The sequence below is a fragment of the Nerophis ophidion genome, linkage group LG02, assembly GCF_033978795.1.
Source record: "Nerophis ophidion isolate RoL-2023_Sa linkage group LG02, RoL_Noph_v1.0, whole genome shotgun sequence".
Classification (NCBI taxonomy): domain Eukaryota; kingdom Metazoa; phylum Chordata; class Actinopteri; order Syngnathiformes; family Syngnathidae; genus Nerophis; species Nerophis ophidion.
Genome location: NC_084612.1, coordinates 31,446,302 through 31,463,226, shown reverse-complemented (window position 1 = coordinate 31,463,226; position 16,925 = coordinate 31,446,302). Strand labels below are relative to the sequence as shown.

The following is a 16,925-nucleotide window of genomic DNA, read 5'->3' as shown; positions in this document are numbered from 1 at the left end:
GTGTCACGTGGCCCTCAATGCGCTATCAGCCTGCTAAACAATGGCTTAGTCGAGCTGTTACCCGTGAGAGATCTTTCCGAATGACGGACCTATATAGTTGCATAATTGTTGACTATTTCATCTCTTCAATGCCGCTGAAGAGGCCCCGTATTCTTTAAGATATACATTGTAAGTATTTTTAAACGTTTTGTTTGTCATAATTTTAATGAATAAACGTAAACTTAGACGTTTAGGGGTAGAGCAATGTAACTTAACCAACACACAGCCACAATTGATTAAAAACAGGGGTTGAGTGGACTGACAGCTCTCCATTGTTACGGTGGTGATGAGCTACATTTAATTTACATTTCATGTTTTGATTTAATCACGGTGGTCTTCAGCCAATAACCACGCCCCCTGTAATGTTAGCTCTACTTCTACTACTTTTACAAACTCTGTTTCCATATGAGTTGGGAAATTGTGTTATATGTAAATATAAACAGAATACAATGATTTGCAAATCCTTTTCAACCCATATTCCGTTGAATGCACTACAAAGACAAGATATTTGATGTTCAAACTCATAAACTTATTTTTTTTGCAAATAATAATTAACTTAGAATTTCATGGCTGCAACATGTGCCAAAGTAGTTGGGAAAGGGCATGTTCACCACTGTGTTACATCACCTTTTCTTTTAACAGCACTCAATAAACATTTGGGAACTGAGGAAACTAATTGTTGAAGCTTTGAAAGTGGAATTATTTCTCATTCTTGTTTTATGTAGAGCTTTAGTTGTTCAACAGTCCAGGGTCTCCGCTGTTGTATTTTACGCTTCATAATGCGCCACACATTTTTGAATGGAGACATGTCTGGACTGCAGGCGGGCCAGGAAAGTCCCCGCACTCTTCTACTACAAAACCACGCTGTTGTTAATACGTGGCTTGGCATTGTCTTGCTGAAATAAGCAGGGGTGTCCATGATAACGTTGCTTGGATGACAACATATGTTACTCCAAAACCTCTATGGACCATTCAGCATTAATGGTGCCTTCACAGATGTGTAATTACCCATGCCTTGGGCACTAATGCACCCCCATACCATCACAGATGCTGGTTTTTGAACTTTGCGCCCATAACAACCCAGATGGTTATTTTCCTCTTTGTTCTGGAGGACACCACGCCCACAGTTTCCAAATATAATTTGAAATTTGGACTCGTCAGACCACAGAACCCTTTTCCACTTTGCATCAGTCCATCTTAGATGAGCTCGGGCCCAGAGAAGCCGGCGGCGTTCTTGGGTGTTGTTGATAAATGGGTTTTGCTTTGCATAGTAGTTTTAACTTGCACTTACAGATGTAGCAACCAACTGTGGTTACTGACAGTGGTTTTATGAAGTGTTCCTGAGCCCATGTGGTGATATCCTTTACACATTGATGTCGGTTTTTTATGCAGTACCGCCTGAGGGATTAAAGGTCCGTAATATCATCGCTTACGTGGGGTGATTTCTCCAGATTCTCTGAGCCTTTTGATGATTTTACGGACCGTAGATGGTAAAATCCCTAAATTCCTCGCAATAGTTCGTTGAGAAATGTTGTTCTAAAACTGTTCAACAATTTGCTTACAAAGTGGTGACCCTCGCCCCTTCCTTGTTTGTGAAATACTTAGCATTTCATGGAAGCTGCTTTTATACCCAATCATGGCACCCACCTGTTCCCAATTAGCCTGCACACCTGTGGGATGTTCCAAATAAGGGTTTAATGAGCATTTGTCAACTTTATCAGTATTTATTGCCACCTTTCCCAACTTCTTTGTCACGTGTTGCAGGCATCAAATTCTAAAGTTAATGATTATTTGCAAAAATGCAGCTGAGATAGGCTCCAGCACCCCCTGTGACCCCGAAAGGGACAAGCGGTAGAAAATGGATGGATGAAATATCTAATGTCTAAATGGAAAATATTTCATTCCAGATTACCAAACGGATTTACTAGCTCACTAATACTAAGGCGTATTGTGAAAGACTTTGGACACTCCTGATTTATTTGTCAATCCAAACAGTTATTGTTCAACCTGTATTACAGAGTTGGAGACTACATTTCTGGGGTGAAAAGGACTCTGCAAGCCAAACTACGTCTCATTAACCGATGGCAATAAACACTAGTAATGAGGACTGGAGAGAGGTAGGCAATAATGATTCAGGAGAGCGAGCGTGGCTTTTGCAGAGCCCCAGCGTGGACTCTGCAGAGCATCTTGAGTTGGAGAGAAGGCCCGACGGAGGAGTGTCGTCCTGGGGAGCAGTCTTCATCGTGGTGAACGCAGCTTTGGGAGCAGGTCTGCTTAACTTTCCAGCAGCCTTTAATATGGCTGGAGGAGTCACGGCGGGAGTGATTCTTCAAATGGTGAGACCCACCCTTAATTGTCTTTATGCAATTCCACATAAGGACAATAAAAAACCGATTCATCATATTTTTACACTTTAAATTTCAACCGATCATTAGAGCTGGCAAAATTCTAACCTTATAATGCAACTCTCCATGTCTTTTTTCCATCAGTTTATGCTGATCTTCATCATCAGTGGGCTAGTGATCTTAGGCTACTGCTCCCAGGTAAGTGACATTTTTTCAATGTGTCCTCTTTATTGTGATATTCTCTTCACATCTTCACACATACTCTCCCCCACCTCACCATTAGTAATAAAATGTATAAAGCAGCATTGTGCAAGACCAACAAAGACTTTCACTTCCTCAGCAGCACATTGACTGAAATGTGTCACATTTTCCAAGCATGTTAATGTTGGAGTAGATAGTAATTCATGTTTTAGGATGAAACTGTGATTGGGTTTGTTACGATGACACCGGCCACAACATTCGGTACACCATCTATTTAGGGCCAAAACAAGATCTGCATTACAAATTCCACACCACCATAATAACAATTCAGTATGACAGTGTTCTTCTCTACAGCTCTTGCATCGGATCTCAGTTTATTTTGCAGAACTACATTGCTGTCTGTGTGACGTCACGATCTGTTTTGTATACCTCAGGTCAGCAACGAGAGCACCTATCAGGAAGTTGTTCGAGCCACTTGTGGAAAAGTCACAGGAGTCCTGTGTGAGATTGCCATCGCCGTTTACACCTTTGGCACATGCATCGCTTTCTTCATCGTAATTGGAGACCAGCTGGATCGTTGTAAGTGAACTAATCTCTCCGTCTATTTGGTACTATTGAATGTATTTTGGCCATGCTGTGCAGTAACACTTTTTTTCATTACAAAGAGGAAATGTTTTGACAGTTTGGCTTTATAAAGCGGAGTCTGCCAAACTGCTCGGAGCAGAAGTATGGCGACAGCCAATCTGGTCACTTGACTGAACATATCTCCATATTGGCGATAAGTGGGCGAGCGCATGTGTGAAGTCTGCCAAGAGATTGTTACAGTCCTACTGTATAGTGACATGCTGTTGCTTTACTGTTACAATTTTCTTGAGAGTTTTTGCTCACAGCTCACCTTTTATTCTATCAGGAATCATCTCAATGCTGATATCAGTATTGATGGGAATTTGGTTGTGTGATTTTCACAACTATAACACTAAAACCATGCAATAAACTACTTGAGACTGCCAAAGTACAGTGACACTGCTGGTGACCCAACATTTGAAGATAACAATACGTATCACTCTCCCAACTTGTCACAGCAATATGTTAGAAAACAACTTTCTTTTTTAGAACAGGATTCATACATCCTGCCTCTATTTCCTTTAAACAGGAAGTTAACTCTGAGCTATATGTATATGTGTTAACATAGGTCGATACCACTCATCCAAAGGTATCCCTCATGTGACCACGTCATGTGACATTGCGTCCTAACATGCTGACAGCAACAAAAGCTGTCTCATTGCCTGTGTCTGAAAATAGCCTGGGACCTTTTGTAGTTATCTTTAAAACAGTGGGATGTTTTACATGCTCATCCTTCTCATGTGTTTTCTTTTTTGTTGTCAGTGATTGCTGGTGTGGCTCACAAGGGAGATGATGCCGTCACCAACTATTGGTACACCGACCGCAAGTTTACCATCGTTGTCACCGCAGTCTTGGTCATTCTCCCTTTGTCCATCCCCAAAGAGATTGGATTCCAAAAATATGCCAGGTACTGTACCTCACCTCATAAACTGCTTACACCTGAGCCAAGAAAGTTATGTTCTCATCATCAATTGGAACTTCTTTAAGGGCCAATGGGAAATTGCGCCAATTGGATGGGCACTAGACCTAGCGATTTTAAAGTACCGTAATTATGCCCATACGGCCATGTATATACAAGGTAGTAGGTTGCTACAATGGATGGATGACAACTAATCAGCCTTGTGGACATGCCATCAATTATTGTGTAAACTTGAAAGAAAGCAGAATGAATGTGTTACATTTAGGAAGCCACCTTTTGATGGGTCAAACAAAACGACTGTGGGTCACCGCTTTCAGCGCCCCTGGTTTAATTTTTATTTTTTTACCTTTCTTAACATTGATAGTCTTTTTTTTTTTTTTTAAGTTTTTTTCATATTACCAGTATTTATTTTTTTGGGTTGAAATATGTATCATAACATTATTCAAGCATACGATATGCAATAACATTATTCAAGCATACGATATGCAATAAAATGTTTTATTCCTTTACTGCTACTACACTTATGCGGTGACTTTAATATTGACTTATTGAACCCTAACAAGCAAAAGGTTATTGATGACTTCATTGATACAATGTACAGCATCAGTTTATATCCTAAAATCACAAAGCCAAGCAGAATCATAGGACACTGTGCCACGCTTATTGATAATATTTTTACTAATGATTTTGATAATAACACTATAAGTGGTTTACTTATAACCGACGTTAGTGATCATCTGCCAGTTTTTACAATATATGATGGAAACAGCAAAAAGAACACGGAAGACAAAAGGACATTTCAAAGACTGTGCACAGAGAAGAGGATGATTGCTTTCAAAATGGAGCTACAAAAGCAAGATTGGGACAATGTGTACAATGAAGAAGAGGTTGATGAAGCATACGAACATTTCTTAAACAAGTTCATAATACTTTATGACAAACATTGTCCATGGAGACAACTCAGTAGTAAACAGAGAAAGAATAATCAACCATGGATGACAAAAGGATTAAAAAATGCTTGTAAGAAGAAGAATACGCTATATAGAAAATTTATGGTACAAAGAACTACAGAGGCAGAAGTTAAGTACAAAAAGTATAAAAACAAGTTAACAAACATACTACAATCATGTAGAAAAGAATATTACAGTGAATTATTGGACAGGAACAAAAATAATATGAGAGCAACATGGGTCATTCTCAATAGCATTATTAAAAATGGCACTAAGAGGGATTACCCCCATTACTTCTTAAACGGAAATAAACATAATGACAACATAAAGGAAGTAGTTGAAAGCTTTAAAAAGTACTTTGTAAATATTGGACCAAAATTTGAAGAAAGGATTCCAGACCCAGTTTCAATTGAGGACTATTATGATACCATAGAACGAAATCCCAACTCCATGTTCCTCAGTAATGTGACACAGGAGGAAATAGTTAAAATTGTGAAAAAATGTAAATCAAAGACTTCAACTGATTGTAATGGAATTGATATGGATACAATAAAAAAGGTGATTGATGAGATCTCAGGACCATTAATGTATATTAGTAACCTATCATTTCAAACAGGTACATTTCCAAACAAAATAAAAATAGCTAAAGTTGCACCAATTTATAAGACTGGTGATAAACATCTATTTACAAATTGTAGACCTGTTTCTTTACTTCCACAATTTTCCAAAATCATTGAAAAACTGTTCAATAACAGATTAGAGAGTTTCATAAATAAATATAGAATACTCGAAGAGAACTAATATGGATACAGAGCTAATGTTTCAACTTCAATGGCTTTAATTGAAATCACAGAAGAAATTACCAATGCAATAGATAGTAAAACATGTGCGGCAGCAGTGTTTATGGATCTAACTAAAGCATTTGACACAATTAATCACATTATTTTAATAAAAAAACTGAAACGATACGGCATCAGAGGGTTAGTCTTAAATTGGATAAGAAGTTATATAACGAACAGGAAACAATACGTGAAGCTAGGCGAACACACTTCTACAATGCTAAATATTTCCTGTGGTGTACCTCAGGGATCAATACTAGGACCTAAATTATTCAATCTCTATATAAATGACATTTTTAAAGTTACAAGAGATTTAAAGTTAGTATTATTTGCGAATGATACAACAGCGTTTTGTTCAGGAGAGAACACACAGTGGATAATACAAATAATAACAGAAGAAATGAACAAATTTAAAAAATGGTTTGACAAAAACAGACTATCATTGAATCTCAGTAAATATAAAATAATGCTATTTGGTAACAGTAGAAAAGAAAGTCAAACACAAATACAAATAGACGGAATAGAAATTGAAAGAGTAAATGAAACCAAATTTCTAGGTATAATGATTGATGATAAATTGAACTGGAAATGTCATGTAAAAAATATACAACATCAAGTTGCAAGAAATACATCAATAATGAACAAAGCCAAATATGTTCTAGACCAAAAATCACTTTATATTCTCTACTGCTCACTAGCGTCACCATATCTGAGTTACTGTGTAGAAATATGGGGAAATAATTACAAAAGAACACTTCATTCACTAACAGTGTTACAAAAAAGATCAGTTAGAATAATAAATAATGTTGGGTATAGAGAACATACAAACCCTTTTATTTATTGAATCAAAGATACTGAAATTCCACGACATAGTGGAATTGCAAACAGCTAAGATTATACACAAAGCAAACTATAACCTGCTTCCCAAGAATATACAACAATTCTTCTCAACAAAAGAAGAGAAATATAATCTTAGAGAAAAATGTAATTTAAAACATTTGTATGCACGAACAACACTTAAGACCTTCAGTATATCAGTATGTGGAATTAAATTGTGGAATGGATTAAGCAATGCAATCAAACAATGTACTAATATGATCCACTTCAAGAAACTTTTCAAACTGGAAGTGTTTACAAAGTACAAAAATGAAGAACCATGATAAACATTCTGATTTTACTCACCCATTCATTCTCAAAATAATCTGATTTATCTCATCGTATGGAATAAAACTTACTTCACCAATTATTTATTTATTTATTTATCTGTATTGTGATTACTTAATACTTATGGAGTATACATTGTGAATACATTGAAAACAGGAAGTGAACAAAACTTTTAGCAACTGTTATGTAAAGAAAAGGGGTAGGATTAAATAAGCTCTGCTTCTTCCTACTCCTTTTCGAACATGTTGAAAAGAAAAAATGGAAATTGTGATGTATCATGTTGTATGCTTGCATGTTCGAAATAAACTCAAACTCAAACACTAAAACCTCTGATAATTTCAATTAGACTTTTTATAGGGGTGAGAGCTAAGGCATGGACAAGTGTGTTTTCTTTTTGGGTCCAGTTGCAGAAATTATGTGCAAGTATTTTTCAAATGTTAAGGAATTTTGTGACATTTCTTTTCAGACATATTCTAGAATTTTATGAGATTTGTTTCTAAAATATTCAGGAATTTTGGGATGGGTAAAAAAATATTCATATATTTTCTTCAAATTTCCAAATTGTTTTTAACAATTTTGTCAGATTTTTTTTTTTCCATAGAAAATAAAATAAAAGTATTGATTTTTTGATAATTGCAACAGGACTTTGTGAAGGGTGGGAGTTAAGGCACAGAAGAGTCCAATTAACTCTTGTGCTAACCAAATTAAAGTTTAGTTCCACAACTATGTAAGAATTTTCCAAAAACAAAATTTCAAATATTATGGAATTTGGTGTGATTTTATTTTATTCCCAAACATTTTCTCTAATTTTATGAGATTTGAGGGTGGGGGGAATGAACAAATAAATAGTATAATAGGCCATGCCACCAACTTGGGGGTTCTAGGTTCGATTGCAGCTTCTGCCATCCTAGTCATGGCCATTGTGTTATTGAGCAAGACACTTCACTCACCTTGCTCTCAATGCCACACACACTGGTTTATGAATGTGAATACATGTTTGGTGGAGCTCAGAGTGGCCGTAGGTGCAAATTGGCACCCACACTTCCGTCAGTCAACCCCAGAATAGCTGTGGCTACAAACAGAGTTTACAGTACCATCAGCATTGTATAGATGTGGAATGAATGAATGATGGGTGCTTGATTGTTTTGAAAAGCGCTATATAAATCTAATCCATTATTATTATTATTATTATTATTGTAATTATTATTGTTATTATTATTATTAGGTGTGTTAATCCCAGATGATTACTCACTTACATGATTAAAATGTGCTTATAAAAACATTTCAATATTTGTACCAGGGGCGTCACTAGACCTAATACTGTACTGGGGCACACCTGGGGCACAAATAATTTATGTGAGCGTGCAAAGCGCGCAAGCAAAAACATTTTTAGCCCTTATTTATCATAAAAAATACATAAATAGTGCTTTAAACTATGAAATCATATCAGATGATGTTGTATGGATCTTTGATTAACCACCTGAAATTAACTAATGCATTTGACCTACTTGTGCACTTTTTTACTCCAGACTTCCAAACTGCTACTGGTAAAAGCAAAAAGGAAGAGCAATGAATCTTTTTGAAATATATATTCAGTAATCATCTGCAAATTTAACATCTACAAAAGTAAAACAAAAAATAAAGCACCCCTACATCTCTGGGTTCTTTTATATTATTTAATTTCCATTTATGGCAATGTGGCTAATCCTATTTCAGATACACAAAACTATAAAATATACACAAAACAATAAAGCCACAGTAGTAGAATAAATGAACAACTGTTGTGTGTCTGTTCAGGGAATCATTTTCTGAGAAGTAAACTGTAACGTCTCCTTTTCATTTTTGCAAAGTGGTCAATCACTCTGGACAGACATGGAAATATTCCAGTAACTGTTATACAGTTGACCAGTGGTTCCCAACTGGTGAGTCGTGACATAAAAGTGGATTGTGTGTCATTTTCAGTGAGTCGCAGTCAGATGGTGTGCATGAAAAAAAAAAGTTTATGGAGAAAAAAATCAAATTGTGGCAACAAAACCAGATATTTTTAGCCATTTTTCTAGTGACTATTAGTGAGTATTTTAGCAAAAGGCAAACCGACTAACAAGTTGGAGGAGGACTCAGGACAGACATGGAAATATATTTTTTTAAAATCTAAATGGGGCAAAAAAACCACCGATATTTTCAGCCATCTTTCTGAAAACAAATACAGAAATTTTACTATTTTTTCTGGAAACAAAAGCAGATGCTTTAGCTGTAGCCATTTTTCTGGTGACAAAACAAGATTATTTTAGTCAAAGTCACACCGATTAACAAGACAAGTCTGCTGTGCTATTTTTCTGTGAAATAAACTTGAATGATTTAAAAATGTGGCTCACGACTTGATGATATGGAAAAATGTTTTTCTTCCTGAAGATAAACCATTTGAGAAGCACTCAACTCACACATGCTTACTCCAAATCATCATTGATGCAGAACCAGCAGACAATAACCAACATTATGTTTCATGTTCATTGGAAATTCCCCCGACAGCTCGTACAGCAAATGAATATGTTTGTCTTGATACAAGGAATAATGTTAGCTAACTTAGCATCAACTTAAGACAATGATGTTGTCTAGCTAGCTAGGACTTCACTTACATCTCTCATTCCTCGCTTCTTCTCAGCTGCGGGCGAATAACTTTCTTAAATCCATCTAGGAGGTACAGTTTGAGTCAAATCAAAATCAAAATATTGTAATTAACAAATTGTTGTTGGCTAACGTTACCTACCTCACGCAGTGATTCGAATCCCCCCCCCCCCCACCTCTCTCTCTCTCTCTCTCTCTTTCTCTCTCAACCGAAGTCTCGATCGACACGTGAATAAATTACCATATTAAGTAGCCATGTGCTCACTGTTTCGTGGAGTGAATACAGTAGCAATCAATTACCATACTAAGTAGTATGTGCGCTGTTGTCTATGTTATGTAGTCTTAAAACTCTGAAGCGTTTTTTTTTATTGGTGAATTTTTTACTGGGGCACTGCAGATCAACAGTGGGGCACGTGCCCCAGTGAAATATGTGTGGCGACGCCCCTGATTTGTACACTGTTGGGTTTCTTCTTTCTTCACTCATCTTCAATGAATACTCCAGTTGAATATAAAAGAAAGATGATGGTTTATTTTAAGGATGGTTCAGTACAATGCCTCACAGCACCGGGAAACAAAACATCGGTAACTGTGGAAAATAGAACACAACTTCATCGCGCTTCTTTCTGTGAGCCTCTCATATTCTCTCGCGCGAAGTGAACCGGAAGAAATCACGTGATGATAACACAGGCGAGGCTGCACTACCTTATATAACCTGTTGGAGGCGCAAAACAACAACAGCAAGCCTCTCTCTTGATACACAGAAACAGCATTAATAACAATGAGATTGATTGATTGATTGATTGATACTTTTATTAGTAGATTGCACAGTACAGTACATATTCCGTACAATTGACCACTTAATGGTAACACCCGAATAAGTTTTTCAACTTGTTTAAGTCGGGGTCCACGTTAATCAATTCATGGTAAACATTTACTCAACATACACAAATGTAATTTTATTGTCTGAATGTCATACAGGAACATTTGTAAACGTCTTACTTGAATGTATGTCCTTTACATAAAACTGTTAGCAAGTTTTGTGAAAATAAAGTTATTATATGCTGTATTTTGGAGTAACATTTTCCAGGAAGCACACAAGTTGGAGTCTCCTCACTCATTGTTGTACTGACGTATGCATTGATCTGATAATTGACGTTTAGCAGTTAAGGTAAAAGAGCTATTACAGTCAAAAATAAATTGCAGCAATAAATGATTTTACCCAAAAAATCATGCAATTTAGAAAAAAAATTGCACGAAATGGGTACTTTTTTAATTTATTTAACAACATTCTTAAGTATTTTTTTGCACTTCAGATATTAATTCACATTTCTCAGTCAAGATTACACCAAAACAGGCATATGAAGGGGGTGGTTATTTATTCAGGTTAAAATAGAATTTCCTCCCGATCTAAATAACCATTGTTTGGCTGCTCTGCTGATCTCTACGAGCTATAATGTCTTTTATTAGCAACTTATTGGTGAATCCCAACTGTAGTTCTTGTTTTTTGCAGTGCTCTAAGTGTGATGGGAACCTGGTATGTTACCACAGTAGTGATCGTTAAATACATCTGGCCTGATAAGGAGTTTATGCCAGGAGTTTTTCCCACCAGGTGAGGGCACCACTAACACCATGCAAAATGTTCTTGCTGCATACCATTTTCCTATTTATTTATGTATTTTTTGATCCATTTTTGAAGACAGTGTTGACTTCTTTTATGCTTGCTTTGTCAATGTGCTTGTAGTTCTGCGTCATGGACTGCAGTGTTCAATGCAATGCCCACCATATGCTTTGGTTTCCAGGTAATTCAACCCAACTAAGCTCATAAAAATCATGCAGTCTTTCTGGCACTGGAATTTTAAACGCTATAGTGGATAACATGTCATCTTCTTTACAGTGCCACGTCAGCTGTGTGCCCGTATTCAACGGCATGAGCAAAAGAGCCATCAAACCTTGGGGAGTTGTTGTTACTTTCAGCATGATCATCTGCCTCTTTGTTTACACGGGTACAGGTACTGTCACTATAACTTTTTTAAGGCTCAGAATAAGGAGTAAAATGGCAGAACTATTCTTTCTCATATTTACTTATTCTTATAGTATTGCTTTGTGCCCCTTTGGTCAGGTGTCTGTGGCTTCCTAACGTTTGGCTCCACTGTCAGCCAGGATGTGCTGATGTCATATCCTTCTGATGACATCGCCGTGGCCATCGCCAGAGCCTTCATTGTGGTCTGCGTGGTCACATCCTACCCTATTTTACATTTCTGTGGCAGGTAGGAACATAAACCTGTTTGAAGGGCTACTACGAAGTTATGGGATCCTAATAAAATCCAAGAAATAGAGCTGTATGTAAAAATTTAAAAAAAAAAAAATCTGTTTTGATGGACACTGTCACTGTTGTTTTTATGTCACTGTATGTTGTGTTGGACCTGCGATGAGGTGGCGACTTGCTGAGATAGGCTCCAGCACCCCCTGTGATCCCAAAAGGGACAAGCAGTAGAAAAATGGATGGATGGATGTATGTTACTATGCAAATGCACTGCATCACACATAGAGTTGTTTGTGATATGGTTTACATATTCATCTGCCTATGTGATGCAGGTTTTGGTTTATTAGCTTATGTATATGTGCATAATGAAGTGTCCTTCCTCACAATTTGATATTATATTATCATACAGCAACAATAAGAAAACCACCCATGATGCATAATGACAATTATCAAAAAGAAGAAGAAAAATAGAAACTTTTCAAAAGTGAGCTCAAACGTTAACTTTTGAAAGTCTCATTTACATTGAGAAGTATGTGAATTACAACTAATTTGAACAATTTATTAAGAATTTTATTATTTATGGTTTTAAATTGTGTACAACTTCAGAACAGGAAGTAAACAAATGTGTTCATAATTACAATTATATGGAAACGGGATAGGATTAAATACGCCCTGCTTGTTACTACTCCTTTTCGAACAAGTTGTACCAGGAATACCGGAAATATGTGATGTATGCATGTTTGAAATAAACTTACACTGTAAACCATAAGTATTGACCATTAGAGTTACCATGGAAAGTCCTTTGGTTGCCTAGACATTTTAACTTGCACATCCATATTTGATGCTTGTGTATCAAGAGGTCCAACTATAGGTTGTAATGTATACACTGTAAATGGCACGAAGAATGTATAATAGTACTGATAATAGTCAAATACAAATTAACGTCAGCATGTTGCTGTTTTGTTTCATGTGCGCACTTACAGTATTACGTCTTTTGCAGGGCAGTCATAGAGGGTCTGTGGTTGCGCTTGCAAGGCGAGCAGGTGGAGGTGTGCGTGCGGCGTGAGCAGAAGCGGAGGATCCTGCAGACGCTCCTGTGGTTCTTCGTCACTCTCATTCTTGCACTCTTCATCCCCGACATCGGCCGCGTCATTTCGCTCATTGGAGGATTGGCGGCCTGCTTTATATTTGTCTTTCCAGGTATCGTCGCTTCCTTGTTTATTTGTGTGTGCATCTTAAATACAGTATAGTAATGTTCAAGTGCTCCTTTATTTCACAGGTATGTGTTTAATGCAAGTCAAACTGTCAGAAACAGATCGTCGAACTAGCAGGTGTGTTGTTTGTTCATTTTTCACATTGGTAAACAATGATACACAATAACATGTTGTAATGACACATACCCTCATAGAATACAGCTTCGAAGTTTTACATCACCTCAAATATAACAATGCTGCTTATGGCGCGGTCACTACTTGGATAGAATGTACACACTGTTTGCTGAGGTTAAGGTTCCAGTAAGCTGGCAATACTTGGATAGGTGCTGTTATTTCCAAATTAAAAAATAAATATAAAAATATTTTACTGCACAAAAAAATTGAGGAGATGTAACTGTTTTTGCCCACACTTTATCATTTATTAAACAAATACATTGCCATTGGTAGGTGAAGTAAAGTTAAAGTACCAATGATTGTCACACACACACACACACACACACACACTAGGTGTGGTGAAATTTGTCCTCTGCATTTGACCCATCCCCTTGATCACCCCCTGGGTAGTGAGGGGAGCAGTAGGCAGCAGCGGTGCCACGCCAAGGAATCATTTACGGTGATTTAACCCCCAATTTCAACCCTTGATGCTGAGTGCCAATGGGTCCAATTTTTTTTTTATAGTCTTTGGTATGACTCGGCCGGGATTTGAACTCACAACCTATCGATCTGAGGGCGGACACTCTAACCAAAAGGCCACTGAGTAGCCCATTGTACTTAAGTGAAAGTACTGTAGAGTAAAAGTCAAAAGTAGCCACCAACCAATTACTTGTGTTAGTATTAAGTGAAAAAATACAGAGTAAGTGGTAAATAACTTCTGAATTATTTAGTAGCTGTTTTTTTTTTATGTTACTTGCACTACAACTGCAGTTGGTGTGCCAGGGAGACAGAAAGAGCGTACTACAGCATGTACTACAAAAGATGCACACCCTAGATCTTTATAACAGGGCTAATGTTAGCATATGACCAGCTAAAACATAAAAACACCTACAACTTACCAATGCTTATCAAGTTGGAAGTGCAATTCTTGTAGGCTGAAATGTGAACCTTTTTTTTTAGGGGTGTAAAAAAAAATGTATTTTCAAATTGGTCACGATTCTTAATCAATTGAAAAAAAATTGATTTGTAAAAATATGTGTATATTTTTAATCTGTCCTCTCCAGCCAGCCACTCAACCAAATCATATAGTTGATGTATGAGCCCATATCTGCTGTACATATTTACTTTAGAAAAGAGAAGTGTGGGATACAGTGGGGCAAAAAAGTATTTAGTCAGCCACTGATTGTGCAAATTCTCCCACTTAAAATGATGACAGAGGTCTGTAATTTTCATCATAGGTAGTGAGAGACTGTGAGAGACAGAATGTGAAAATCCAGGAATTCACACTGTAGGAATTGTAAAGATTATATTTGTAAATTATGGTGGAAAATAAGTATTTGGTCAACCATTCAAAGCTCTCACTGATGGAAGGTTTTGGCTCAAAATCTCACGATACGTGGCCCCATTCATTCTTTCCTTAACACGGATCAATCGTCTTGTCCCCTTAGCAGAAGAACAGCCCCAAAGCATGATGTTTCCAGCCCCATGCTTCACAGTAGGTTTGGTGTTCTTGGGATGCAACTCAGTATTCTTCCTCCAAACACGACGAGTTGAGTTTATACCAAAAAGTTATATTTTGGTTTCATCTGACCACATGACATTCTCCCAATCCTCTGCTGTATCATCCATGTATCCATTTTGGTATACTCTCAACTCGTCGTGTTTGGAGGAAGAAGAATACTGAGTTGCATCCCAAGAACACCATATCTACTGTGAAGCATGGTGGCTGACTAAATACTTTTTTGCCCCACTGTACTTCTCTTGTTGCCTTATTTGTATGTGACTTTATTAAAGGTTTGGCTAGAACTTTATTAAACATAACCCTTTTTATTATTAGTAATATAGAAATACGAATGTAGTTCATATAAGTAGCACCCAATGATACTAGAAAAGTATAGATTTTAAATCGAGAATCGATCCTGAATGACATCGTTAACCACAAGAATCGAATTAAATCGTGTAGTGCCCAAAGATTCCCAGCCCTAATTTTTATTGATAGATGACAGCGCATGATATAAATGTTCATTTTTCTAGTGTGTAAGTAAACACTGAAGAGTTGTGCTGCTGTCATGTCCTTTTTTACAGTGTATAGCATGAGTGCGGTCACGTGACTGCCAGGCTCAGGTTGAGCGGCGAAAAGAAGTCAAAGGTCACTAGTGCTTACGTTGGATTGGAGTCATGTTAAGGTGCCCGCTTAAAGAATGTTCTCTAATAAGCCAGGTGGATACTTTTTTGCAAGCAGTAATTAATGGATTATAAATACATATGGAAGTCAGTAACAAAGTAAAAGTAGCGTTTATTCTTCACATACATACTGCAAGTGTAACACACAGCTTAGCAGCATTACCAACATTATAAAGAACATGCAGAGGTAGATAAGTCTGCTGGACGCTGACCAGTAATGACACTTCACATTTAGCTACTACCTACAGCCATATCTACTCATGTAAATATGTCATGAAATCTCAGTGGTTATTTGCTATTGTAGACCACACACCTGTGCGGTTAATGGTAAATAATACTGTATGGATGATGGACTGGTCTTTTCATTCCCAGCTGGCACGGACAGTTGGTGCTTGGCATCGTCATGGTTACGCTGGGAGCGTTCATCTTTGGCCTCACTACAACAAACTCCATCTATCAGGACATTATCCGCTAAAAGGAACATTTGTTTATCCAGCGCTGCTTTTGGGAACATGGATGCTTCTTATGATCCACGTCATTGCACATCTGTACTTTAGGACAAGGAGTAAAGTGAAGACACTCTGGACACTTTTTTCTTTTGAGGGTCATGTTTAAAAATTGTATGGTTTTTTTTCAAAGTGCTGATTTATACCTGCAACTGAAGCGGTTTTGTGAATGCAGTCACCCCACAGCAACTTAGGCTGTGGTTCCTTACTAGTTAATCATTCCTAAAAAGGGACTCTGTATTGAAGACTTTTTTTTAATGGAATTGAACCAATTGTATATATTGCATGTCAAAGTGGATGTTTATCCTTCAGGAACAAGTGTAGTAATCACAGGTCCATCTAAATACGGTCCAAGTTGAAATCACGTAAGAGTTAAATGCATCATGGTATTGTTTTAACTTGGTTAGGTGCTTCCAAGCAAACATCAATGTGCAGGGTCGATACCTTGATGCAATCAGAAGTGCTGTGCAGGACAAGCACAATGTCAGACCAATATTGGCTTGATAATGTTACTGTGACAAAACAAAATGTTAACATTTAAGAAGCCATTAATGTACAAGATAGTTTCTCGGTGTACAAAATATTTGTGTGAAGGCTCAAACCAAAGTGGGACGCTTTTGTCTTGAGCTCCTCTTTCAACTCAACACTACAGCATTCATGTTGGATTTTTTAAAGCAATATTTGTCTTGGGACTGACAAGGGAACTTATGTCTTTTAAATCACATTTAAAAAGGGAATCATTTTCATGGTTTGAATTTTAAACATTGGTGTCAAATTGATTTTTTTTTTGTCCCTTTGGTGCTGCAGTCTACTGTTTATTGAATTAAATTAATAAATAGCTGCATTTATCATGTTTTCCTTACCACACTATAGTTCAGATTAAAATAACAGCCAATGAA

At 37.0% G+C, this 16,925-nt stretch overlaps 1 protein-coding gene across 1 annotated transcript; it reads left to right on the top strand.

Annotated features, from left to right (window-relative positions):
- Nucleotides 1-5: 5 nt before the first annotated feature.
- slc38a7 (solute carrier family 38 member 7) lies at nucleotides 6-16,874 on the top strand. Its single transcript, XM_061881431.1, has 12 exons — nucleotides 6-168; nucleotides 2,058-2,375; nucleotides 2,529-2,582; nucleotides 3,020-3,164; nucleotides 3,972-4,116; nucleotides 11,217-11,315; nucleotides 11,448-11,505; nucleotides 11,601-11,715; nucleotides 11,826-11,973; nucleotides 12,970-13,169; nucleotides 13,249-13,300; nucleotides 15,893-16,874. The coding sequence occupies exons 2-12, from the start codon at nucleotides 2,121-2,123 to the stop codon at nucleotides 15,993-15,995; spliced, it is 1,374 nt and encodes a 457-aa protein (XP_061737415.1). The 5' UTR covers nucleotides 6-168; nucleotides 2,058-2,120; the 3' UTR covers nucleotides 15,996-16,874.
- Nucleotides 16,875-16,925: the final 51 nt, after the last annotated feature.